Raw genomic sequence first — 25,359 nt, forward strand, 5'->3', positions numbered from 1 at the left:
GACAACCGCCCCTCCTATTGTACCTCCTCCCCTCCCCACAATGCTGGCTGTCATGTAAACTGACACCAGCCAATCACATCGCATTGCGCTCCTCGCCAAAAGAGCAAAAGAGTGCAAGTGGGCGGACACTATGACGGCTACGAGTATGTATATATATTACAGTAGACCAACGCTGATTGCTCGACACGTCAACCGGAGATCTACACCGGTGTGGACTAGAAGGACCGAGACCGAGACCGAGATCCGAAAGAAGACACGGACACGCATGTAGATCCATGGATGTGAGGAAAAGAGGAAAATCGAGGCGAGAAAAGGTGATGGGCAAGCTCGCCCCCGCCCTGGGTGTCCTCGCGAGCGCCTGATATCGCCGCACCATCGTTGCCACAAACCGGCGGAGCCTCCTCGGATGAGCCTCCTTCTATGAGGTACGCTCCCTTAGGAGAAACTTAAAAGGTCGGGGTCCTCTCTGTGCGAAAGCGGGTCTACATGACCACACAAAAATGGGATGCATCAGCTCTAAAACGCCAGTGCAGGGTAAGACTTGTTTTCAATTTGTTCTGCCTGCCACTTATTTTGTTGTTGTTGCTGCAACCTTTTTTTGTGAGGTGCAGTCAATTGGGGGGCTTTTGCAGCATGCTTGAACCCAAAAGGAGACACCCCTCACAGCGTTACTTTGACATTCATTCAGACCATGCCGCATTTTCTTTATTATAGGATATATTTATTTGAGTGCAGCCTTAGGGGACAGCCATGGACGGCGGGGGACGTCCAATTTATTTTGACTGGCAAATGAATTAATGGAATGGATATCTAGTGCCGCCACTGGCAACAAAAGATGAGCTTTCATGTCCAGTTCTCCCACTTTAAAATAATTTGACGTCCATCATTGCTAATGGTAAGCAGTGAGTTAATTTTAAACACTCCCCTACTTATTATTTAGTCGCAAACTTAGTTTATTTTTAATGAAATAAAAGACAAAGAAATAAAATACTAAAAATGTTCTTCCTTATTATTATTATTATTATTATTATTATTATTATTATTATTAGATGTAGTAGTATTGTTATTATTATTAGTTCTAGTAGTATTGTTATTATTGTTATAATTATTATTATTAGTCATAATATTACAATTATTCTCCCCGCGACTCTTGTGAGGATAAAGCGGTTAAGAAGATGAATTAATGCAATTATTCTTTTTGTGCCCTGCAATGGAGTGGCCACCAATTCAGGGTGTGCCCTGCCTGGTGCCCATAGTTAGATGGGCTCCAGCACCCCCCGCAAACCTTGTGAGGATTAGCAGTTTGGAAAATGAATGAGTTATTATTTTTATTAATTGAAAAATGTTTATTCATTTTTTATTATTATTTTCAAATTGAAATAAAGTCATCTTTATTAGATATAATTTATTTAAATGTATTTTTTTATAATTGATTTTATTTTTTTATTGAGACCCGACTTCCCCATATTTTGGGTCATGTAGACATCACTTTCAGAATTGTGGTCTACCTGACTTAATATGTGATGGAAGCCCGATCTTTATTAAAAAAAAAAAATAATAATAATGGAATTTGCTCTATAATGGGTTAAAAATCGCAATGTTTAGGAGAGTTGCACGCCTGTTAGAGGCGGAGAGAAGACCAAGGCGAGGGATGCTCCCCGAAACACTTTTTTTTCCTGTCGTGACGGGAAGACTCGGCAAGACACGATGGTGCTGGCCGCGCTGACCCAATTTAGTTGTAAGGTAGGACGCCTTTCCACGTCATTTTGTAAGAATTTCCGTCAGCAAGTCCTTATTTATATAAACGAAAAGGCTTCCGGTTGCTCCTCGGGTGTTTACACGCATTGGCGTGGCGCACGTTTACTCCACGCGGATCCGACCTGAGCTAGTATTGGGTTTTCCCTTCATTTGTTCCACAGCCATCACGTCCATTTTTCCACTTTCATCCTTTATTGCGATCTTCCCACGTGGGGATTAGCCACTGTTCTTCTTCTGCGCCCACCACCCACCATGTATGCTAAATTTTTGCATAATATATTGATAATTCTGACACCTTTAGGCATATGATCATAACAGCATCCACCTGTATCACATATTTTCTCAAAATATTGGACAATACATTGTTATTGACCTAAGTGTTTTGATGATGGAGATGTGTGTGTGCGTGTGTGTGGGTGTGTGTGTTTGGGGGTAAGACAGAGAGACAGTAAAGCGGCGAGGTCTCTGCAGTTTCCACGACAACGGGATGTACAGAGAGGTGAAATGGGTGTGTGTTGGTGTGTGAGGGGGGAGGAAAATTGCTTAAATGTTCTCTTGCCCATGCAAATATAATGTATGACATAATTATATATGAAATTTTAATGATCTCTGCCAGGCGAAATGGTCAGTAATGTGGACATGTATTCAAAAGTTCCCATTTGCTTAACTCACTCATTACATTTATGGATGTGTTATGGCAGTTAGTAAAAGAAGGTAGTGAATATCGGAATGCATTCGATCGGTTACAGCCCCTCACACCTCGCAGTTAGACGGGATTGGATGTCTATTGCCGTCAATGGAAGCCGAGTGAATCTATCTGCAGTCACAAAACTGAACAATAAATAAATAATATTTAAATTCCTGTTTTATTTATATTATTGAACCCCCCTAAATTGATAGCTCTATTAATTCCTTCATTTGATTTAAAATGATCTATATTATTTTATTTCCCATTGCAAAGTATGTGCAATAATAAGCCCTGTCCATTGAATATAATAACATTTAGCACAAAAAAGCATAATTATTTCAAAGTTTTGTGTTTTTGCAAAAAATATTTGGGGAAAAAAATTGAAAAAAGGAGAGTAAAAAACAACGTGTGTTAAATCAACCAACAAATCTCATGTATGTACGCCATATCTGTACACTTGAGACGCAAATTGTAGGAATATAGGTATAAGAATTTGCCAAGATGTCACTGCCATATCATACTTTATTGTACATGTCACATTTTATTTAATAGTTTTCTTCCTTTATTATTTTCCAATCATTCTACAATGTCTGTGTAGGGTCATGCTACGTGACCTGGAGCCTATTCCATCTGACTGGATACCCTCAAATAACGACCCACACTCAAATTCACACTCGTTGGCAGTTGGGACTTTCAGTAACATAACATGAAAAGAAACTGTAAAGTTTGCAATAAGCCAAATGCTTTATAAAAACCTTTAAGGTTTCTATGTGGACAATAGGTATATCGTTTTGTTGTCATGAATGTCTTAAAAAATTCCTCTGGTGGTCAGCTGAAAAAAAAGGTCCCAGAGCAAAATTTTACAGTTTGATAAACATCTGGTGTTAGGTTTGTGTCCTTGTCTTGTTATTTGTATAATCATCAGCCTGGTCAATTTTCACATGCCCCACCAAACTGTGCCATTAAATGTTTGAATGCATTTTTTAATGACAAACCCTATACGTGCTTTAATTGTTGACTTTTTTTTCTTTTGTTTGCTTTGTTGGAAATATCACCACAAAGATTTCTACTGGTTTTGCTCAGTATCTTTCAGTTTTAACAGTGAGGGTAATGTCCGTGGTGGTTCATTTGACGTGAATTTAACAAATGAAAGTTGAAGAATTTCAAATTGGGCTTTTCCTCCTTTGATTTTTTTGAAAGCGATCCTCAGGGAGGGAAAAGTTTGGAAACCCCTGATTTAAGAGGTCTTGCCTACAAGTGGATAATGTTTGATATTGTTTTAAATCAAACAACAAATGCTTGCATGCAATGACCTAATGTGACATGTTGTGTTTCATTTGGGTGACCAGAGATTTAGCCCAAATGCTCAGTGGCAGGGCTATGGTCTCTTAGGGCTCCAAGCAGCAACACCCTGAGGCCCCCACCCGTGCATACCACAGGGGTTTTGAGAAAAATACAATTTTTCGGTGGGGCACGAAACATTTAATTCATCCTGGGGGGCTCGCAACAGAAAATAATCTAAAAGCACAGTGCTAACCCAAAGTGCATAAAACGCTTACAAGGAGGCACACCTGTCACACCTGAATAAAGTAGTATTCACTGAGGTATCTTAGATTAAATGATACAATACACCTCACCACCTGATCTCATCAGACCCAATTAAATGGCACATATTGAATTCTGCCATGGGGCAACACGAGCTCAGGTCTTTGACAGAGGGTGAGTGATGTGTTTAAAAATTGCACTCATTATATGAGACACGGGAGGTGTTGGAGACTAATGAAGCAACTTGTTCTTCTGCAAACAAGAAACCGGGGAGGGAAAGACGGAAATGGAGTCAGGCTCTGACATTTAGAAGCCCACCTCTTAATCTTGTTTTGCTTGAAATCTGGTTTGTAGCATGGCGACCACGCTCTGCAGCGTGCGGCGTGACTTGCGTGTGTGTGTGAGTGAGTTGGGTGTCGGTATGTTTCTGGTTTTGCCCTATGTACAAACACACACACATTGTATTGTGGCTTCAAGCCAATTTGTCCCAGGTCTGTCAAGCTGTGACGTGAGCCGAACTAAATTCGTGAACAGGTGACGTTTGCATCCGGGAGCTGGGGGATGGGGTGCCGCGACAATCTGTCATTGTGACCCTGTTGTGTAGTGTTGGCAATGTGGCTGCCAAGCAGTTCTGTATTAGAGGTCGTTTTGTAGAACTTTTTTGCAGCAGACGTTTCTTTTTTTAGTATTATTATTATTTATTTTTTCACATGCTACTTGCATGCCTTCTCCACGCCGTATGCCGCTTTGAGAAAAGCTCATGAAATATCAAACGGACTTTGGGCTGTTTTCACGGACTCGCCTGCATGACATGGCATGGCTGTTAAAGTGCATGGAGGAAGCCTTTCACCCTCCTCACTGGTCCATGTTATCTCAATGCAAATCAATACAAAACCTGTTAAAACAATATATAAACTCCAAGAGTCTGTACGCCATCATTGTATTGAGATATAGAATTGCCAGATAGCGAAAGGCATGGCCGGCATGTAAATAAATATTTTGGAAAGCTCATTTATATAAGTGTATTACGTTCATATTTTATGATGATGTGCAAAAGTCTTATCTTACTCTGTTTAAATGCAGAATATTTTGTAAATATGGGCAAACATACAACTTCAATTTCGGAAATATTTTTCAGAATAATTTACATCAAAGTTGAGTTTAGTTTATAGCAAGTAGTTAGTTAATTTTGAATACAAATAATAAATAAAGCAAAAGAAATAGCAAAAAGGCCAATTTTGAAACCGAAATAACATTTTCAAACATCAGGAAAATGAATCCAACCAATCCTAGTTGTAGATTTAACTACAAAGTATGAATACATTGTTATCATACATAAACTGACCATTCCCCGAATGAAAATGACATCACCCTCAAATTTCCCAGACTGGGATCTATCTTGCCAGATGTTGAACAAACACTCATTTTAAACTCAGTGATTCTAGTTTTGATTTTGTAGATCGTTTGGCATCTTTTTTTAATTGAACACTGAGCCACACTTACTACACTTATAATATAGAACTGTCGCTGTAGCTGAATCCAGTCATTTTATGATTGCTTAAGACTTCTGCACAATATTGTATGAACAAAAAGAAGAATATTAAGTGCCCTCGTGATTATTGTGTCCTAACAAAAACAATTTGTTTTGGTCCTCATGTGAGTTTAAAAAAAATGGGGACTCTCTTCCTTCCGACAGTGGCGTTTGAGGATACGTTGCGAGTGGACTGGAGCCCGCAGAGCTCCCGGTCTGACCTTATACTCTTGGGAAACACACAAACCCGCTTGGTGCGCAGACTGATTATGACAGCGCCTTTGGGTGTACTGGACTTCAGCCAGGTGCCACTAATTGTCTTTTCATACACTGTCACTTTGATTGGCTATTTCAAAGCAGTTCAGCCAAATCGGATCAAGTGAAAAAAACAAATGATTGAAATAACAAGCATCGCGTGTGTATTTTTTTTAGAAGCCAGTTAAAGTTCCATTCGTCCATTTGCTATGCAGATTGTCCTCATTAAAGGCCTTTTGTCACCACCATTAATGCAGTTCACTGTAGACCCACCCATTGTAGTTTGTATGTGCTGTGTTGGCACAACAACATAATGCTGTGCTGCTAGAGCTGGCAGCGAACCGATTGAAAAACATTCTATTTGGGCGCAGAGCTGCTGTGGTGATAGACAGCCAAACTGATTACAGAGTGATTGTTGAATAACAACAGCAAGATATTTTTTTTAACTTGTCCAATGACAAGTAGAAGAAAAAATGTGGCATTTGAAATGTCGTGCAATGATGTAAGGAAGGCCCAGCCATGGAGGGAGGTCTCCACGACATTACAAATTTGTACTAGATGTCGGCAGATAGGTGGCCCGGTGGAAGAGTGGTTAGCACATCAACCTCACTGTTCTAAGATGGAGGGTTTGATCTCATGTCCGGACTTTCCAATGTGGAGTTTGCATGTTCTCCCCAGGCTTGCATGGGTTTTCTCCAGGTACTCCGGTTTTCTCCCACATCCCTAAAACATGCATGGTAGGCCGGTTAAACACTCTAAATTGCCCCTAGGTATGCGTGTGAGCATTAATGATTGTCCGTCCCCTTGTGCCCTGCGATTGGCTGGCCACCAATTCAGGGTGTCCCTTGCCTGGTGCCCCTATTTGCCTGGGCTAGGCTCCAGCACCCCCCATGAGCCTTGTGAGGATAAGCGGTATGGAAAATGAATGAATGGCTACAAATAGATCAAGCATACATTGAATGATCTTATGTAACTTTTTTATTCATTTGCCTTTTTGCGTGCAATAACTTAAATCTGCGAAGTAGCCACCTTTATTTTGAACATTTATTATGGATGTTTTCAAGCTATAAAAGCCTTCCTCACTCACTTCCAGCATGTTTCCCGAACATCAGGTGGCAATTGCAGCTCAAACAACTTTCCGACAGGTTGCCTCGCTAATCCTGACTGCCACGTGTGTACCCTACACTCATTCTCTCACTCTTACTTCTGCACATGCACACACCACACTTGTGCGCACAAATAGCTTGCAGTCACAGTAAGCAATGTGTAGGAACCCACTGTTAAAAAAGAAGCAAAAATCGAACCATCCAAGTGTTTAGCATAACACACAAACTCACTTATTCCATAAGTTTTTATAAATTTTAAGAAGTAGAATGACTCACTAACCTTTCAACATAATTATGAATCAACTTTAGTAGGGCACTCAATAAAATCTTAGTGAGACTTACACCATTTCCCGGTGACTTAATTGACCTAATGTGCACTTGCTTTACTTTATGCAGTTGCACAAGGATCACGACCACGGGTATGCTGGTCGGAAAATGAGGCAACCCAGAGTTTGTTTTTCTATTCAAACCCCAGCACAACATCCCCTAGAGGTATATGACACATCTCCAGATTATCCTGTGTCTGATCTGAGAGCACCACTGTGGCACAAGAGGCTTATCAGACAGACAGCCTCCCGTTGATAGCGTTACAACCTTGCGATCCCCCTGACTCTTCTGGGACACATTTGCTTTTGTTTATTTGTGTAGTTGTTTGACTGTTATTGAAATTACTGAAGGACCTATTTTCCAAAACGACCTCATTTTGGAAAATATGTCTTTTCCAAGAGATGAGTAGTTAGCGCATCGGCCTCACAGTTCTGGGGTCCTGGGTTCGAACCCATATCGGTCTTCCTGTGTGGAGTTTGCATGTTCTTCCCGGGCTTGTGTGGGTTTTCTCTGGATACTCCGGTTTCCACCCACTTCCAAAAAACATGCAGAGGAGGGTGATTGAACACTCTAAATTGCCCCTAGTTATAAGTCTGAGCGTGAATGGTTGTCCGTTTCCTCATGGCCTGCGACCCTAATGAGGATAAAGCGGTTCAGAAAATGAACGAATGTCTTTTCCAGTATCTTCTGACAGTGTCTTATTATTCTTTGCATATCAAATCTCGACCATGTCTGATATTTGAGTCACATTTGGCTGTGTCACTAGGAGTTCAGTCAGTCTAATTGGCAGCAGCTGGAGGCAATTGTGATTATTCATTTGTGTGAACATAATTTGTACCTGTTGAGGTAAACAGATCCATCCCAAAATGCCTGATCATCCAAGTGTTTTGATCTATATTGTGTATCAGTACAGTAGAATCCACCTTGCGTGTGGTCTTAGGTGTTGATGTACCTGGTTCTCATGTGAATGCCAGGCACCATGGGAAGTGACAAATGAATGATGCTGTCACCACCTGATACTCCCTTTGTGGTCAATGAGAGGGTCCATGTATTATTTTCCACCTGGCTCTTTCAGAAACAAACATTCTCTTCACTTGTCACCTCAAAGAAGTGTAAGTTTTTCAGCTCTTTTTATAATAGCTTGAGTGTTATTTTGTATGACTCCCAAAGTCATTCACCATGTCTTTTTGTAAAATTTGTTAGAATGACCTCCAATTGTCTGGTACTGTTTGACTAGTAGAGTATCAGAAGCAATTGAAGGTTCAGTATGTTCAGAGGCATGACTAGGATTTGAATTAACATTCTTAAAATTAATGAACAACCCAATCTTCTGAGCCTTTATGCTCTCCAAAATGCTTCATTTTTTTACTTTTAAACTAAGACATCGACTGACATAGTGGGCAAAGAAAGAAGATTTCTATTATTTTTTTTAGTATCATTATGTTTGATTGTCATGGTGTATTTTTGTACAAAGTACCAGTTAAATCTAAGTGTACTTTTTTGGGTTGCTTTAGCCTTATTGATCACTTCAGGGCTGGTGGAACAAAATATTGGAAGTTCAGACCATTTATTTTAAATTACAATTGTTTCATATTTTCATTTCAGAAAATAACGAATGGGTATAATAGAGCATATTATTCTATTTGTCCAACTGTGACCAGGGCCATTTTTAGGAAATGTTTTGTTTACCATATATTTTACTGTATTCTGCTGCATTAAAACCCTGATATAGATACTCAAGACAATAGAATACGGATTTAATAAGTAATTCTGCATAAATCCATCATAAAATTACATGAAGACAGTCACATTTTATCTTCCAATAACTAACATAGTATCTTTCGGCTGACTCAATGCGAACTCCAGAATTGGATTCCCACTCATTTGACCGTGTTAATGTGAGTACGAATGGTTGTCTGTCGCTATGTGTGTCCTATGACTGACTGGCGACCAGTTTAGGGTGACCTTACCCGAAGTCAGCTGGGATAGGCTCCAGCATCCCGTCACCCTGACAAAGATAAGAGGTGTTGAAAAGGAATAAATGTACTTTATTGGAGTTGATACTGTTAATGGTAGCATTTGTGCTCAAGGGTGTATTCTAATTCTGTTCTATTCTATTCTGCAATGCTACCTGTTCAAGAACAAGCTCGCTTATATAGTGACAAAAGTTTTTTTTGTTTTTGATAATATGAGTTATGGGGTTATATTAATTTGAGTGACACACTCCATTATGGAGGAAACAGGAGAATAAAGAACTCAGGATTTCCTAAATCCCACAAGAAACTGAGGTACTCAACTGATAAATCAAGTTGCTGGATGAAATCTGTTCAGATTTGTGGAAGGGAAAGGATCTCGGTGTGGACACATGGAAATAACAGCTTGTGTGTGGACACGTAGAAATAACAGCTTGTGTGTGGACAAAATGTTTATGTAGCGGATGTGAAGATCCAGGACAGAGCAAGTCGACTGCGGGAGGCAAAGGGAGTGTTCGTGGGTTCCAACTCAGGGCAGTCGGGTCGGCAATGGACTGACGTGGTTTCAAATGATAGTCTTAGAGATCCAAAGTGGGGGGTGCAAAAAGTGGTCCTTGAGCAAAAGGTTATGTGCCAAAGATAGGAAAGAAGAATATAAGAACAATTCTATAAAGAAATTAGGGTATGTATACCAGACGAGTTGGGGTCCCCATTGGCTTTTTAAAGGTGGCTGATGGTGATCGCCTGCAATTGTGGTTGCTCCAGACATTCAATCTGCAATCAGATAAAACATTACCACCTACCCAGGGTGGCCCAGGTCTCCTTTTTTGTGAGACTTGTAACTCATTTTTATCTCTAAAAGTCTGCAAATGTTTTTGTAACAGGGTTCCATACCATATATACTGCGGGGAGGAAAACGGAGTTGCCGGAGAAAACCCACGCTTGCATGAGAGGAACAGACCTACTAATTTCCTTAAAATGTGGCCATGTTCCTTTGAGTATTAATGAATGAGTCATGTTCAGGTTCACCTCATATTTGGTAGGGCTGGGTATCACTGTGTCTCAAATTGGCTTTGACTAGCGGTCTACCCTTTTTCCTGAAAGTAAAACCACCTCTTTGGCAGCATGGTAAACATGTCAAACATAGTATCTTTCAATGACAGAAGAATCTCATGAGATCTGGGGTGACCATGTAATTGAATTGCGAGCTTTTTGTCATCAAACCATGACAGGTACATCACCAGTTTTGTACATCGCAAAACGGAAGAGTCTCGAGCTTGGTTATTATATAAATGATAATTTTTTTCTTCTCCTAACACGCCACCTCCTTCTGGATGGAATATGGGAAATGTGTGAATACACTCAAACCTATTTGGGTGCGGACGAGCTTGGAGTCACATTATTTTCCTATCCTTTCAGGTGAATGTTGACGACACCATTGAAATGTTACCAAAATCAAGGCGAGCTTTGACCATTCAAGAGATTGCTGCATTGGCACGATCCTCCCTGCATGGTAAGTTAATATGCACGAATAGCTAAACACAGATCGTGGATCCTAAGATCCAAAGCCTTGGGACCCATTTTAACATCTGCAGGCATGCTAAGAGCAAGCTGAGAGGACCCAAATGCAGAGAAGCAGTGAGACAAGTCAGGGTCTCAGGAGCAATACAACAGTGACTGCGATAAGATTCAAATAATCGCAGCAACATTAAACCGACAGAGTCAGAAAGAAAACAAAGGATCAGAATGCATACAGATTGAAGAGACAACAAGGAACAGCCCGAACTAGACATCAGTGGGTGGGGACACTGAAAGGTGCTAAATAATCAGAGACAAGAACAAAAAAATGTAGGGAAACCAGATGGCATGTAACGATCAAAAATTAGACCAAAGCAAAACATAGACCGTAAACTCCAAGTCAAACTTTGGTCATTGTTCAGGCTTCATTAAACACACATCCAACATGTACAATATGTAGCTTTTCATATTCTTAATTCTGATCCAATGTGTCAGTTTTAAAATACCTATATATTAAGTCATGTAGTTTTATGACACATGAAGGACATTGGCAGGTGACAGATGTGCAGAGGAAGATTACTGGAGGTGATTCAATTCCTTTTAAGTGGCACAAAGAAGTCATCTTGTCACTTTGGCATTTGTATGTTGCAAGAGCAGCCAGAATATAGTGTAAATGTGTAGTTTCATCTGAATGTTTACTATTAATATATAAGTTTTGCTTCAAATTCAAATTTCTTGTAAATTATAATGCTGCATTTGAACAACGTAATATAAACAAAAATATATTGTTTGGCCAATAGGTATTTCCCAGGTGGTAAAGGACCATGTGACGAAGCCGACAGCCATGGCGCAGGGCAGAGTTGCCCACCTCATCGAGTGGAAAGGATGGTGCAAGCCAATAGAAACACCAGCCCTGGAATCAGACTTTAATTCTTACTCGGATCTCACAGAAGGAGAGCAGGAGGCACGCTTTGCTGCTGGTAAGACCTTCTTTTTCCTCTTGTGATTTGCAGGACTTCACCCAACGTTTTAAGTAGTAATAGAGTCGTCCTTTGAAGTTTGTATTAAATTGAGGCTTTTTGAAAGAACAGGTAGAACAACAGATACAGATACTTTTTTCATAGTTGGGCCTTCAACAGCTTGTTGTGTTGTGCTTTTAAGGCTACAGTTATCCCAAAAACTGTTAATATGTTACATTTAACAGGGGCTTATTTTATCCATTTCTCCCTATTTTACTCTTACTTTAACATATAATGTATCGCTTCTACTCCAGTATGACTTATATTTACCTTTCATTGTGCATTCTTTGGCTAGTGCGACTTATACTAAGGTGAGATTTATAGTCCGAAAGATACAGTATGATACCCAAATAATAAAAAGCAAGGATGTGTGCACTTTCTATTTATGACCAAGTCTTAAAACTGAACTAAAAAACATTAATCCATCAGGCAAGGCTTTCAAAAACAGTGCCTGCGTAAGCTACAGAATCACTTTATCATGAACAAAAAAGCAAAATAAAGTAATACCTTGAGATACGAGCTTAATGACTGAGCTCGCATGTCGATTTACTCGTATCTCAAATCAACGTTTCCCGTAGAAATGAACTAAATACAAAAATAACTTGTTCCCACCCTCTGAAAAAAACACACCAAAAACAGGATATTACCAATTATCAATACAAATAATTAATTCTATCAATATATTTTTTTACTCTTCTGAACCGCTTATCTTCACAAGGGTTGCGGTACACATTCTGTTTCTCTTTTATTTTTTTCTAGCGTGACTCCCAATAGCTCAATTTTTAATCCTCACTTTTAGCTTTGACATTCTGAAGTCGCTCTCAGTACTCTATTTATTTATCTCTTCTTTTCATCAGTTTTTCTACCCGTATCTACCGCCGCTTGCTCACTTGCTCCCTGCAATGCAGACTCTCAAGGTTAATTTCCTCTGTAAGGATTTGCGCGTGGCGTATGCCACCGTGACAGAGCATTTTGCTCCTTTTTTTCTTTTAGCCAATTTCTTCCCTTTCTTCTTCCATGATACAATTCACAACATTGATCCAGTTTTCATTTGTGTTCATTTCCTTTAACAGGGCTAATTCTGGATTAATGTTGTAACTTATTTATATGCAAGCAGCTGGTTCTCTGAGTGCCTGGCTTCCTGTGAAGTATAAAATTGCCCAGCCAAGGGGTATGCTGATATATGATATGTAGTTTAAAATATGTATCTTAGTTTAAATGAAAACCTAGTTTAGTTCCTATTAAGTGAATTAAATTGCGAATGATTAATTTTGTATATCTACCTTGGGAAGGTAAATGAAGATGAGTGGAATAATGAACGGATTATTTGTTTAAAGCAAAAATAAACCATTTTTATATGATTTTTTTTTACTGTGTGTTGTCATATCAATGGTGGTTTGTGTGTTTTTGTGCATTTATGTGTGTATGTATACGTATGTTTGTAGTTTTGAGTGTCACATGGTAAAGTAGCACATAATTGCAATAACATTAGTTTTTTTTCAGGAATGAGTAGTTGTAAGGCATGTCTCTTCTGGAAAAAAAGTAATAATTTTACAGTTCTTACATTTCTACTTCAGGGCTTAATTCTATCCATCTAGACCAGGTGTGTCAGAATCGGGTTGGTTCGCGCGCCGCGTTAACGTCAACTCGATTTCATGTGGGCCGGACCATTTTAGATATAATATTTAGATTTTTTTTTATAAATGGATTAAAAGAACTGGATTAAAAGCCCTGAATATTCAGCTTTTTATAGATCTAAAACAATGTTTATTTGAGCTTTTTTTAAAATATATTTTTAGATTTTACAAAATGATTTTTGAATTAAAAACTGAAAACAATTATTAAAAAATTACAATTATTGATTTAAAAGGGGGAAAATCAGGAAATTTAATATACATCTATACTCTTAATTTTAATTTGAAACCAGAATTCTAAAACAGAAAGTCGGCACTCATGATTTACTTTCCCGGGCCACACAAAATGATGCGGCGGGCCAGATTTGGCCCCTGGGCTGCCACTTTGACACATGTGATCTAGACCATGGAGTCGCATCACTTGGAAACATTATTTTTCTCTCAAAAGCGGCTCCTCTCTAATTGGCCTCTTTTCTGTCTCTCTGCTGTACCTTTGAAAGATATTTGATCATGGGAATACATTCTGGAATATAATGTTTAAATATCTATTATTTCTTCCTAGAAATAGGAAATGATTGATACAGTACTTGTGCACAATGGATGTATATTGTCATGGCTATCTATCATTGAAATATAAAAGGTGTATGTTTCACAAATCTATATGGTAGTAAATAGAACTTCCCCCTCCTAAAAAAAAAAGTAAATTCTGTGAAATTCTAAGTTTGATTGTTTTTCACTAACATAAATTGGCTGCCTGTGGTCTGTTGCTCAAATATTGGGATGCTGTAAATAATCGAGTCACACTCATGAGCATACAACAGTAGCAGCTGAGTCCTGTTATCTTGTCAGCAGTCCACTTGTAGACCAGTGATGGTGTCACTGTTCCCTCTAAGCTGCGCGCGTGCGCAATTGCGCACTACTCTCGTCTTCTCTGCGCAGCAGAAATCCTATGGCGCGCAGTAAAAAAAAAAAAAACGGATTTTTTTTTTTTTTTTTTTTTTTTTTTTTTTTAACCCCTTTCTTCATGATGGGCTCGGTTCTAATGTTCAAAGAGCTCCAGTATTTGTATTTAATCATTAAACGCTGTTTTCGGCTGGATTTGACCGAATTTGAGAGCATTTTGAGCCGTTTGGCGAATGGACGTATATAGACTTTTTTTGCCTCCATCGCGATATCATCACGACATTTTACCAAGGAATTCACTTCCCTGGGCTCGGTTCTAATGTCCAAAGAGCTCCAGTATTTGTATTTAATCATTAAATGCTGTTTTAGGATGGATTTGACCCGATTGCTGTCATTTTACGGCTCGGTTCTGCTACATCTGCCCGCCCAAGAGTGCCTTATCCCGGGCTGCCATTGATGGTAGACTAACATTGATTTTTACTATAATTTGGACAACACCGGCGGCGGGCCGGATTAAAAATCCTAACGGGCCGTATATGGCCCGCGGGCCGAGGTTGAAAAACTTGTACACACACGATCCGGGGGCGGGGCGAGCGCGCGAATCCCGTTTCGGCGAAACCTCCGTTCGGCCGAATGAACGTTCGGCGGAACGTCCATTCGGCGACCTGCCCGTCTGTCAAACGTCCGTCGGCGAAACGTCTTTAGGCGAATCATCCGAGTACCGATGATGTCGCTCACACTGGTACTCAGTGCGCTCAGGGAGGTTGACTTTCTGCTCAGACCAACGAAAAATTAGAGGGAACATTGGATGGTGTCACTGTGGGTGGCTGGACACATTGTGTAAATGTCAATGAGCATGTAGGTGTGTTTTTTGTGAAGTGTGAGCATGTTTGTGTGAATCAGGCGCTTGATTGAAGGAGTGTGTTTTGTTGTAGGCGGTATAAGAACCCAGAGCTATAGCACACACACATAGTCATATTCACACCACTTGCTGTGCTTTATACTTTACATTCCATTGAATTTTTCCTACTTACACTCGTATAAAATTATGTAACAGGGCAAATTCTCAAAAGATATATTGACAAAATATTTCCCAGAGTTGAAAAGAGAGGTGGAGAGAGTCATAGATGATGAGACAAATGACTATGGGCATCAGGCGGGGGACACCCTGAATTGGTGGCCAGCCAATTGCAGGGCACATTGAGACGGACAACATTTCACCCTCACACCCATACCTAGGGGCAATTTAAAGTGTTCAACCAGCCTACCATGCATGTTTTTGGGATGCGGGAAGAAATTGGAGTAGCGGATAAAGCCCATCCTAGCCCGGGGAGAACATGCAAATCCAACACAGGAGGACCAACCTTGAAATCACTCCACTAGCAACAAGTCTCTCCACTGTGCTACTCTAAAGCCAGGCCAATCCAAATAAATATCAACCATTGTTAAAACTTATTGGAGCGCCATGACAATCGCCCCAAATCTATAGCATAATGCCAATTCTCCGGACTCCTAAATAGTCTATATCTAGTCTATAGTTATCATCAAATGTCTAATTCATTTGCTCTATATCAGGGGTCTCCAAATCACTTCTCCAGGGCTGCTGTACATTCCGTTTTTTGTTCCAACTGATTCCGCAGTGAACTACTACACCAGGGGTCGGGAACCTTTTTGACGAAGAGAGCCATAAACAATTCATATTTTCAAACATTCCTTGAGAGCCATACTAAGAATTTAAAAGTAAAAATACATGAAACATGTGCAATTTATTAATCATTTCACCACGTTGGAAGTAAAAAAAGTCTGAATTCTTTTCAGTACATGTTTTCACTGTTGCTAATCAATGAGTATCAATCAGAGTATGCATGCAGAAGAGTCTAATGAAGAAAAATTATGATTAAAAAGGTGCTAGATATAGTGTCGGCGCCACATTGACTCCTATTGGTGTGTTCGGGACTTAGGTCTCTCACCAGCAGTTCCCATATTTTACCACAGGTTAGCGTAGAGCCATATACACCCATCAAAAGAGCCACATATGGCTCTCGAGCCATAGGTTCCCTACCCCTGCACTACACCATCAGACGGCTCTAATTTGGAGATCACTGCTCTAAATAGTTATAAGTTACTTTTTCTCCACAATTGATTCATTCATTATTTTATAGCAGTGCCTATTTGTGCAACTGAAGCACCGATTTATTTTAAGCACTAATAAAATGTAAAGGCGTATGGATCTTAAACAACATCTGTAGTTGATATAATTACAGCATGACCAAAGGGAGAGTTTCTTGAAGAAAAAACACATCCACCAAAAATGAGGATCAGGAGCAGGAGCAAATCAAGACAGTGGACATAAAGAGGAATTTGCGGCAAATGTAGCATTTTGTATCTGTAACTGGAAGCCGTGTTCCAACAAAGTTTTTGCAGTGGTCGCCTCTGAGGACACAAGACAAATGACATCAAAGGTGAAATGAATCACAAGCACTTTGTAAGAATGCAGAGACTTAATTGGGAATCAAGGCAGTAAACTGGAACATATTGACTCCTCGGCAGTAGAAAAGAAATGAGGTGCAGGTCGTGCTGATTTATAGAGCGATTGGGTGATGTATGGATGCAAGTTGAATTGCAGCTGACATGGAGAAGTGACTGGACCTGAAATGACAGCAAATGCAGTTATAATGAGGAATGACGGGAGAAGAAATCAGGATATTTCAACCTGTCAAAAAGCCACTAATAGAGTCAGGGAAATGTGAGGCACAAGGCAATGAAACAAAAGACTATGGAAGTGACAAGGATTTTTTAAGAGAGAACATTCTCTACAATCAACAAACAAAACGCTTACCATGAAAGGGATTTTTTTAGCTGAAGGATGGATATGGACTGATAAATGCAAACATTTTCTTCTGGTTTGTCTGATTTTCTACTCTCCATTAGCAGACTAAAGATAGACAATTCTATCAACCAGCACATCGGGCGTGATTGACTACAGTAATTATGTGCAAATGCTAAAAACAGGCACAAACTTGATTGCTCAAATAAACTGATAGAGATCAAAATACCAGGCATATCTAGGAATGTGTCTTCTGAACGCACTCTTTCTGGAGTAGATGCAAGACGGTTAGATGAGCACCCTTTGAATTATCAAGCTTGTTGACAAATTGCAGTGGTTTAATTTGGGTTTTTAAATACCACATCTGAAAAAGAGGTGGATATACGTTAGAATGAGAGAATAGATCACCACTGCTAATGTTGACTTTGTTTGTAAATGCCAGAAAAAAACTATCATCCATTCACCAATGCAGTTTTAGAGTGCCTTTGTAATCAACTGGGTAAAAAAATGGTTAATAATGAAAAGTTGTATCCAAACGCATTTCTATTGCAGTTGTACATGGGATTCAAGTTTAATTTAGACTAAATCATTGGAAATTTCTTTTTAAGACACAGTGACAGCTCACGCGTATATATATTTTTTTTAGGCCAGCAGTGTCACCACCAAAATTCCCAATTATATCAAAGTGATGGGTCATCTTTGTTTGCCCCTATAAAGTTATTGACGTCAACTGGATATCATCCAGTGAGACAGAGAACAATCTTAACCACTTAGCCATAGATGACAGGGTAGACATGTTCACCAACTACTGTGCTGCCTCCTTGGTAACAGTGATCTGTAATTTTGCATTCTTTACATATAACGTGATTTCTCCCACATTATCTTGATGCTTCCCCAGCATTATCGACTCTTTTGCACCATCTGCTTTACATAACACCCACAAATCCACAGTGATAGACTAAGTGCACCTGTTAAATGGTCTTGCTAGACCATCGTCTGTAATGGAATAGATTTTTTTTCTTCGTTCAACCCTTTCCTCAGTCACTGCACTTTGCTCCTGCCAGTCAAAAAGACCTGCATTACATATAGACACAGGTGCTGCCATGGCAACTATGCGTTTGCTGGGGTGAGTGCTTGATTTACCGTATGTGTATTTGTAGGTGTTGCGGAGCAGTTCGCCATCGCCGAGGCTAAACTGAGGGCCTGGTCATCAGTCGATGGAGACGATTCCAATGATGACTCATACGATGAAGACTTTCTCCCTGCGAACGAGCCTGCAACACAGAGCACAGGTATTCAAGCGTGTGTCTACACACACACCTTCCCAAAAGATGTCCATCAACCTCCCACTTCACAACATCCTGAGTCCCACTGCCCCACTTTTCATCTGCTTGCAACATTATTCGGTTTCTTTGCGTAATTTGATAGCCTCTTGCATCTTTAATGTGATTTCCTCTGACGCGGAGGCAGTGTGTCAAAAGATGATGTGTGTGGCCATTAACGTGTGTGCGTGTGTGTTTTGCAAAGCTTTCATCTTGATTATGTTTAGCTACCAATAACTGCAGGTCATAACCCCCAGCTCGGTGTTGTGCATGTGTTTTGCTGCTAAAATTTGTGGTCTCTTGGCCTTTTTGTTAAAGGCTATTAGCTGATGTTTTTCTCTCTTTAATCAAGTCTGCTTGGAATCAAGCGGCATATCTGATTTGAGAATCACAATTATAACCACCTATGGAGTTAACAGTTCAAGTATATGATTGCATCAATGCATTAAATTTCTAAGGCTCATGCAAAAAAAAACATCAAAGATGAGCACATCAACATCCCTGTAGTTCTATTTATGTTGTAAACATATCTTGTATAATTAGATAAATCTTTATATCATTAATGTTAATTTATAAAAATGTAATTTTAATCTGTCTCTAATTATGTGGTTCTTAATAGTCTTTTTATTTGGTAATTTTTAGATGGTTTGAATAACGTCATTATCTTATTTAGTGCATTGAGGGTTCCAGTAAGTATGCATATAGTGGAAATGGTGAGCCAGAAAGCATTGACGATAGTCAGCCATTGTGATGACACAAAGATCGCCTGAAACAAAACAAAAAAACCTGGCAAAAATGAGACCAAAATAGTTATAATTCAGAGATTCCGCACTTATTCTCAGCCTGTGCCCATGTTTTAGCACTTATCTTCAAATAGATTTGATGTATTTAGGAACAAATCAACAAAATGAGCCTACACTCACTTAAACATGCTTCAATTTAGGATTTTTTAAATTCACACATCTTCGGTTGTTTTTTAGGTTCATGTAGAAAGTGAAAAATTGAGCGTCCAGTTGATTGATGTAAAAAAAAAAGAAGAATCTTTAGCTCCGACTACTGAAATACTACTGTTAGGATAGGCATCCTTCAGGATGAGTAAGCAGCAACATAATCATTTGTTTTTCAAAGAGTCTTCTATATAGTTTTTTCCCCTTTTTTTCTGCTCACGCTTCAATTATGTCTCATTCCTTCCAGATGTGCCATCATACCCTACGTACTTAAAGGACTTGATCCATAGCCAGCTTTGTCAACACTTGGGCCTAGGTGGACCCTGCTGTGAGGGAGGGGGCGGCGGAGACAGAGAGGGGGGCGGCAGTGGGGAGCCATCCCCTACGGCGGGCTCGCCAGACACTCTGTGCTCCAGTCTGTGCAGCCTGGATGAACACCACCCGCTTCTGCGTGACTTCAGCGGCCACTGCGGAGGCCACGGCAACGCCGCTGAGCTCGCAGCCAAAATTCTGTCAGCTCTGCAGGGAGGGGAGGAGCTTCTGCTGGCTCGACTTCAAAGGGCGGGGCAGATCGGGCCCGCTGGGATGGACTGCGGCTTGCGTACCTTTGGGAGCAAGGGGCCACGTGGGGGTCAAGACTCTCCCGCGCATTCGATGTCTTACTCTGAGACATATCTGTCCCCCGGGGAGAATGACGACACCCCCTGCAAAGACTACGAGGCCACTTTATGCCCGCCGGAGGCCAACGGGGAGGATTACGAGCCTCAACGAAGAATTTCTGACGTGGCCTCCTCAGGGATCGTTTCGCTCGATGAGGACGAAGAGGGGGACGAAACAGTTCAGGGCGAGTCAAACGACCATTGACTCCCTTTCCTTTTTTTATTCCCTCTATCACGACATCATCGTTTGATCGATTTGCCATCCGTCTTTGCCTTACTCGCAACATTTCAACTCCATTCGATAATTCTAAAGAAACTCGTTCATTTTTCTTTTCTTTTTTTTTTTTGCAAGCGTCCAAACAATCATATTATGCGCGTCTGAGCACGATTTTTGGACATGCTATTGTAGCCTCGCTCAAATGAAGATGCAGGTTTGATGCTCACGATACAGGCGCCAATTTCATTTGCAATGAAACCACCCCAAAATGAGAACATGGACGTAATGACTGAGTCCAGAACTCAGATTTTTTTCTTTGCATGTGTTTTGCAAATGCTGGTGTCAATAGACCAACCAGAGCACGGTTCTAATTTTAATTGCCCCTAACCCAAAGGAGAAGATGACCCCTCAACTCCCACTTAACCTTTACAAGAGACAAAAAAAGAACATCTTTTTGGGCATGGCTTGCTGCGAATGGCAAACTACTTATTCCTGTCACTGTTAGTTATGAGCAAATGCTGGAATGTCTTAATGTGACAGGACATATGATTAATTCTAAAATGAAAAGGGAAAAAAAAGGATTTGTCACAAATGACATGACAAGAATGAAATGCTTTTATTGTACTAGTTTTCTATCACCTGGTTGGTGGTTGTTCATATTGTATCCCAAATATCATTAGGATTGATGGACTGGAATTCTGTGGATTCCCGCATGGACCAGATGAGAACTTTTTAATGTCTTGAATAACATGCACCCACCCACATTCGCGCGCACATACACTGAGCAGCAGTGGCAACAACAAACACAAAGGGGATGTTACTGAAGAAGTGACTTCTAGTGCACGTGTAGATTGAGTCAAGTCAAGTGGGATCAGTAAGATAAAGTCTTTTTCTGTGATGAAATGAATTTGGAAATTTTCTATATTTTTGTATACGTCGTCTTGCTTTGATCTCTATGCCTACGCGGTGTGCTAGTGTATGTGGTTTCTTGCACGAAGCGCTAAAGTGGCTGTACATTTCTCCTTTTCTTTGTTATCACTGTGTGATATTGTCTACCAAGAAGAAAAAAATGTGAACAAGCATATTTCTTTTCATTTTGACTTGAAGTGAGTGAGTGCTAATTCTTTTTAATGAATTGCCTTTTGTCATGATCCTCTATAGAGCTCCTTTTTACTTTCAAAATATTTCTAACCATTTGCATCCAGAAAAGCTTTGCCTTTAGAAGTATCCTTTCAACTCTTTGTTTTCTTGTTTGCAAAACAACATGGTTCTGTGATTCGCATGGAACATTTGATAGAGTTCTCCCAAAGGGTCTGTCATTCATGCAACTCAGGAAATCCAATCAGACCACAGCATCAGTGCATCCCACCAGCATGCAGAACACCATTTAACTGTCCTTCAGGCTGTGTGTACATATGAGTAAGAATGCTTTGTGTGCTTGTTATTATTATTGTTTTGATGATAATTATTATTTTCACCCCAAAAATTAAAGCACAGATTTGACTCCCTTTTCAGTTGCATAGGGGAGCCTCTGTCATTGGTTCTCAACTGTTACCAACCTGGGACCTGCAAGAGAGGGATTATACATAGTTCACATAATAATTACATTATATGTCATTTTTAACATACTATAATGTGCTTGTATTTTAAAAGTGCCTTTCAGAGCACCTTTTTAAGGAGGAACCTGATGACTGCCTTTGCAAAAAGGAATTGCTAGACATTGAAACAATAGTTTGGCCATTTTTTTTGTTAACAGAGGTACCATCTTAAAGAGAGGGCCCCCTAAAAGTTTGATCTGCCATTTCCGTAGCAATCTAAAATGAGTCTGTGACCTATTTTTTGTCCTAACCCAGCAGTTGAGAATCACTGCGCTATATGTGATCTGGTGTGTGTTTGTGTGTGTACTTAAAGTATTGTAAGATGTCAGCAAGCTCCTTCAGCTTGCAGCATTTAATCCAACGGTTCCCTTTAAGCAATGGAGTTGGATTTTTTTTTTACTGGTGCTAGACATAAATATACATATGATTGAATAGTAAGTAGTAACCACTTTCATGACAAAAACGGTAATTGCGTCCTGAGTTTTGCCTCGAGAAAATGCCATAGTGGATATTTGGTGTCAAATGTTGCAACAACCAATTTGAGGTCGTCATTGAAGCTCCAAAAGCCCACTTCATATTTCAAACCCCAGTCATGTCCCCCTTCTAGTAGCATGTATTTGCATGGAAACAATTTATTAGTGTTCATATTATAAATCACAGATACATTGACTGTTGTCTAAAACATCAGTTTATCCTTTTAAACTATTTAAAACAATTCTAATCCAATCTTGAAATTAACATCACAAATCATTCTTTCTACAAAAACAGGATACTAAATTCAGTTGTTTCATGTCCAGGTCCGGAAGCAACGCAGTGTCCATTTACAAGCAGTGGCTAACCATGAGCACTAACACTGGGACTTAAACTCAGCCGAGATTTAATGCTGATAATTTGCAAGATATTGTACATATGAAGAAATTGCATTCTTGTGTACCAGTATTAGATATACACTCCCAACCGATATGTGTGTATGTATATTTATGTGTGTATATATATGTGTGTATATATATATATATATATATATATATATATATATATATATATATATATATGTATATATGTATGTGTGTATATATGTATATGTATATATGTATATGTGTGTATATATGTATATGTATATGTGTGTATATATGTATATGTATATGTATATGTATATGTATATGTATATGTATATGTATATGTATATGTATATGTATATGTATATGTATATGTGTGTGTGTGGACTAAGAGACAGCAACAACTCAGGAGGAAACACTGAAGCTGTGCCTTTCATTCTTCATTTTTGACCCTCCAAATTACCACATTTTTCATTTGTTTTGTCACCTTAGAAACCCCTTGTTCCCTTTTTTCGCAGGGTGCAAAAAAATGTCAACTGCCTTGGGAGTTCAAATATCCAGTTGCATTTCATGCAACCGTAGGACGGCACATTTTTGACGTCATCGCCCTTTTGGGTGACATTAAAAGTGTGTTGACGCGAGGCGAGTTTGCGTTTTTGTCCGGACGCAGTGATGTGACCTCGACGCTAGCCTGTCCTCTTCCTATGTCTATTTGTCAAATGACACTGTCCATCTCTCTAAGTGTCACACCGTTGTCCAAGGATCTGCTTGCGTATGTTTGTGTGTGACATTCAACGAGCGGACAGGGCATTTTTGTACACTGTATTTCTGGGCTCATTTGACTCATTTGCAAACGATTGTGTTTGTCAAAGAAAAATTTTGCCTTTAAGTGGCGAAAAAAGTTTCATCAATGCTCACACTCTCATGCACACACACATACACACACTCACACCCATCCAGCTTGATGAATTTCCACCCTCTGTGCTTACTGTGTCTCCCTGTCATTTTCTTCAACTTCACCATCTCCTTTCCTCCCAACTTCTTTTGTCTCCATCCTTTCATATCTGCCTTCACAATCAAGGCCTACAAGGGGCTTATTGTGTAACTCTGATGACTTCTAAATGCTACCTTTGCTGACAGGCAATTATCCCACCATTACAAAACCACCTGATGAAAAATGGATGTGTACCTCATCATCAACATCATTCTGTCCTCCTTTTCTTCCATTTTTCCCCAATACGTACAAGCAATTAGTGGGAGATGATGTTGTGATGAAGGTCTGTCAAGTACAGTGCTGTAAAGACAGCCTGTTGCATAATTTATGTCCAGTCTAATATAAAAACTAGATGTATGAAGTGAAAAGAGTGGCTCGAATCTCTACAATTGCTTAAGTCACGCAGGAGAAAAACAAGATTACAAAGAAACAGTTTAAAATTGAGTTGGATAAGTCGAAATGAATGTAATGTGACAGCTTCACCCTCAGACTCTCATCAAACATACCTGCACCTCCCCCTGAAATTTCAGCTTGCCATTTTTGTCTATTCCCTCCTTTAATTACTTGCTTCCTTCTTTGGCAGAATGTAATGAAATGAATATTGTCACCTTGGATTTGATAATAATAATCTTGTTTGCTGCATCTGACAAGTTAATAAAACATTGTTATTTGCAAGGACATTTGTGTGATGTCAACATTATTTTTGATGTTCTTTAGAACAGAATAGAATTAGTGGCTCCATTCAGGATGTATCACACATTTGACATTCAGTTAGCTGAAATACACTTGAACCCTGATTTGAATAAGCAGCAGAAGATGAATGACTGACTGACTATGGAATGTCACATATATGTCAGCACCTTATGAGAGTTGGAAGGGCGGAAAGCTCGATCGAATGCTTGATGACCATGATTTAATAATGAACGTACAATTTAATAAAGAGACAGCTATTCACACTCGCCTTCACTAGATGGGAATTGAACTCATGCTGCTTGCAGTCATGCAAAATAAAGTGCTGAAAATGAAAAATAGCTAAGTGTATAGTGCTTGTCTGTTTTGTTTCTGGTGTATTGTATTTAGTATTATTTAGTAAGCCACATTCAACCCAATCACTCAATATCCTTAATTGGGTGATCTTAAAGTAATGTGTAATACATTGATTAAATTTTAAAAAAACATTTGGTCCCTATTGTCTTTCTCTACTTCATATTCCATCTGTTGCTGGTCCTCAGAGGTGGTCCTGGTCTCTTGCCTTAGGGTCTTCTGGCATACTTACTGGCAGGCTGTGCCACTTTATAACAGTTTCACAAAATTAGCTCAGCCAAATACAGTTTTTTTTAATTGCAAATATGCGTTGGCACGCTTCCCTAAGACCTGACTAATGAAGTAACACCTGAGTAAGAGAAGGTACATAAAAAAGACTGTTCTCTTTTTATCTATTTTGCGCCTCATAAGATTTTATTGCTATTTGTCTTTGTTTCCCCCCCCCCAGAACATTAGTTTCCAATTCGTGTTTCCATTCTTATCTGATTGTTCTAGTGTATATTTCGGCGCCATTACTTTTTTAAGTTTTGTTACACCTACTAAATGCTCATGAATGGACATATCTCCCCTGAAACTCAATAAAAAAATACCCATAAATAACGACAATGTTGGGCCTAAACCTATTATATTTATGAAATACTTTATTCAAATACAAACA

General features: G+C 39.5%; 1 protein-coding gene across 6 annotated transcripts; it reads left to right on the forward strand.

Annotated features, from left to right (window-relative positions):
* Positions 1–167: 167 nt before the first annotated feature.
* Positions 168–24,333, forward strand: fam131ab (family with sequence similarity 131 member Ab). Of its 6 annotated transcripts, XM_077611700.1 has the most exons (6): positions 168–534; positions 5,688–5,827; positions 10,603–10,696; positions 11,502–11,681; positions 18,245–18,376; positions 19,601–24,333. In XM_077611700.1, exons 1-6 carry the CDS (start codon positions 501–503, stop codon positions 20,215–20,217), a joined length of 1,197 nt encoding a protein of 398 aa, XP_077467826.1. In that variant the 5' UTR covers positions 168–500; the 3' UTR covers positions 20,218–24,333. The 6 variants fall into 6 exon arrangements, with proteins under 6 accessions (XP_077467826.1, XP_077467828.1, XP_077467830.1 ...); XM_077611702.1 differs by lacking the exon at positions 5,688–5,827; XM_077611704.1 differs by lacking the exon at positions 5,688–5,827 and having other exon boundaries at positions 168–425.
* The last annotated feature ends 1,026 nt before the right edge of the window (positions 24,334–25,359 follow it).

The sequence above is a fragment of the Stigmatopora argus genome, chromosome 10, assembly GCF_051989625.1.
Source record: "Stigmatopora argus isolate UIUO_Sarg chromosome 10, RoL_Sarg_1.0, whole genome shotgun sequence".
In the NCBI taxonomy this organism is placed as follows: domain Eukaryota; kingdom Metazoa; phylum Chordata; class Actinopteri; order Syngnathiformes; family Syngnathidae; genus Stigmatopora; species Stigmatopora argus.

Excerpts from the sequence above, each read along its gene's own strand:
- fam131ab (XM_077611699.1), top strand. The coding sequence starts at position 5,573 with ATGAACAAAAAGAAGAATATTAAGTGCCCTCGTGATTATTGTGTCCTA. Across the intron at positions 5,828-10,602 it reads GTGTACTGGACTTCAGCCAG|GTGAATGTTGACGACACCAT; the intron begins GTGCCACTAATT and ends CTATCCTTTCAG. Across the intron at positions 18,377-19,600 it reads GCCTGCAACACAGAGCACAG|ATGTGCCATCATACCCTACG; the intron begins GTATTCAAGCGT and ends CATTCCTTCCAG.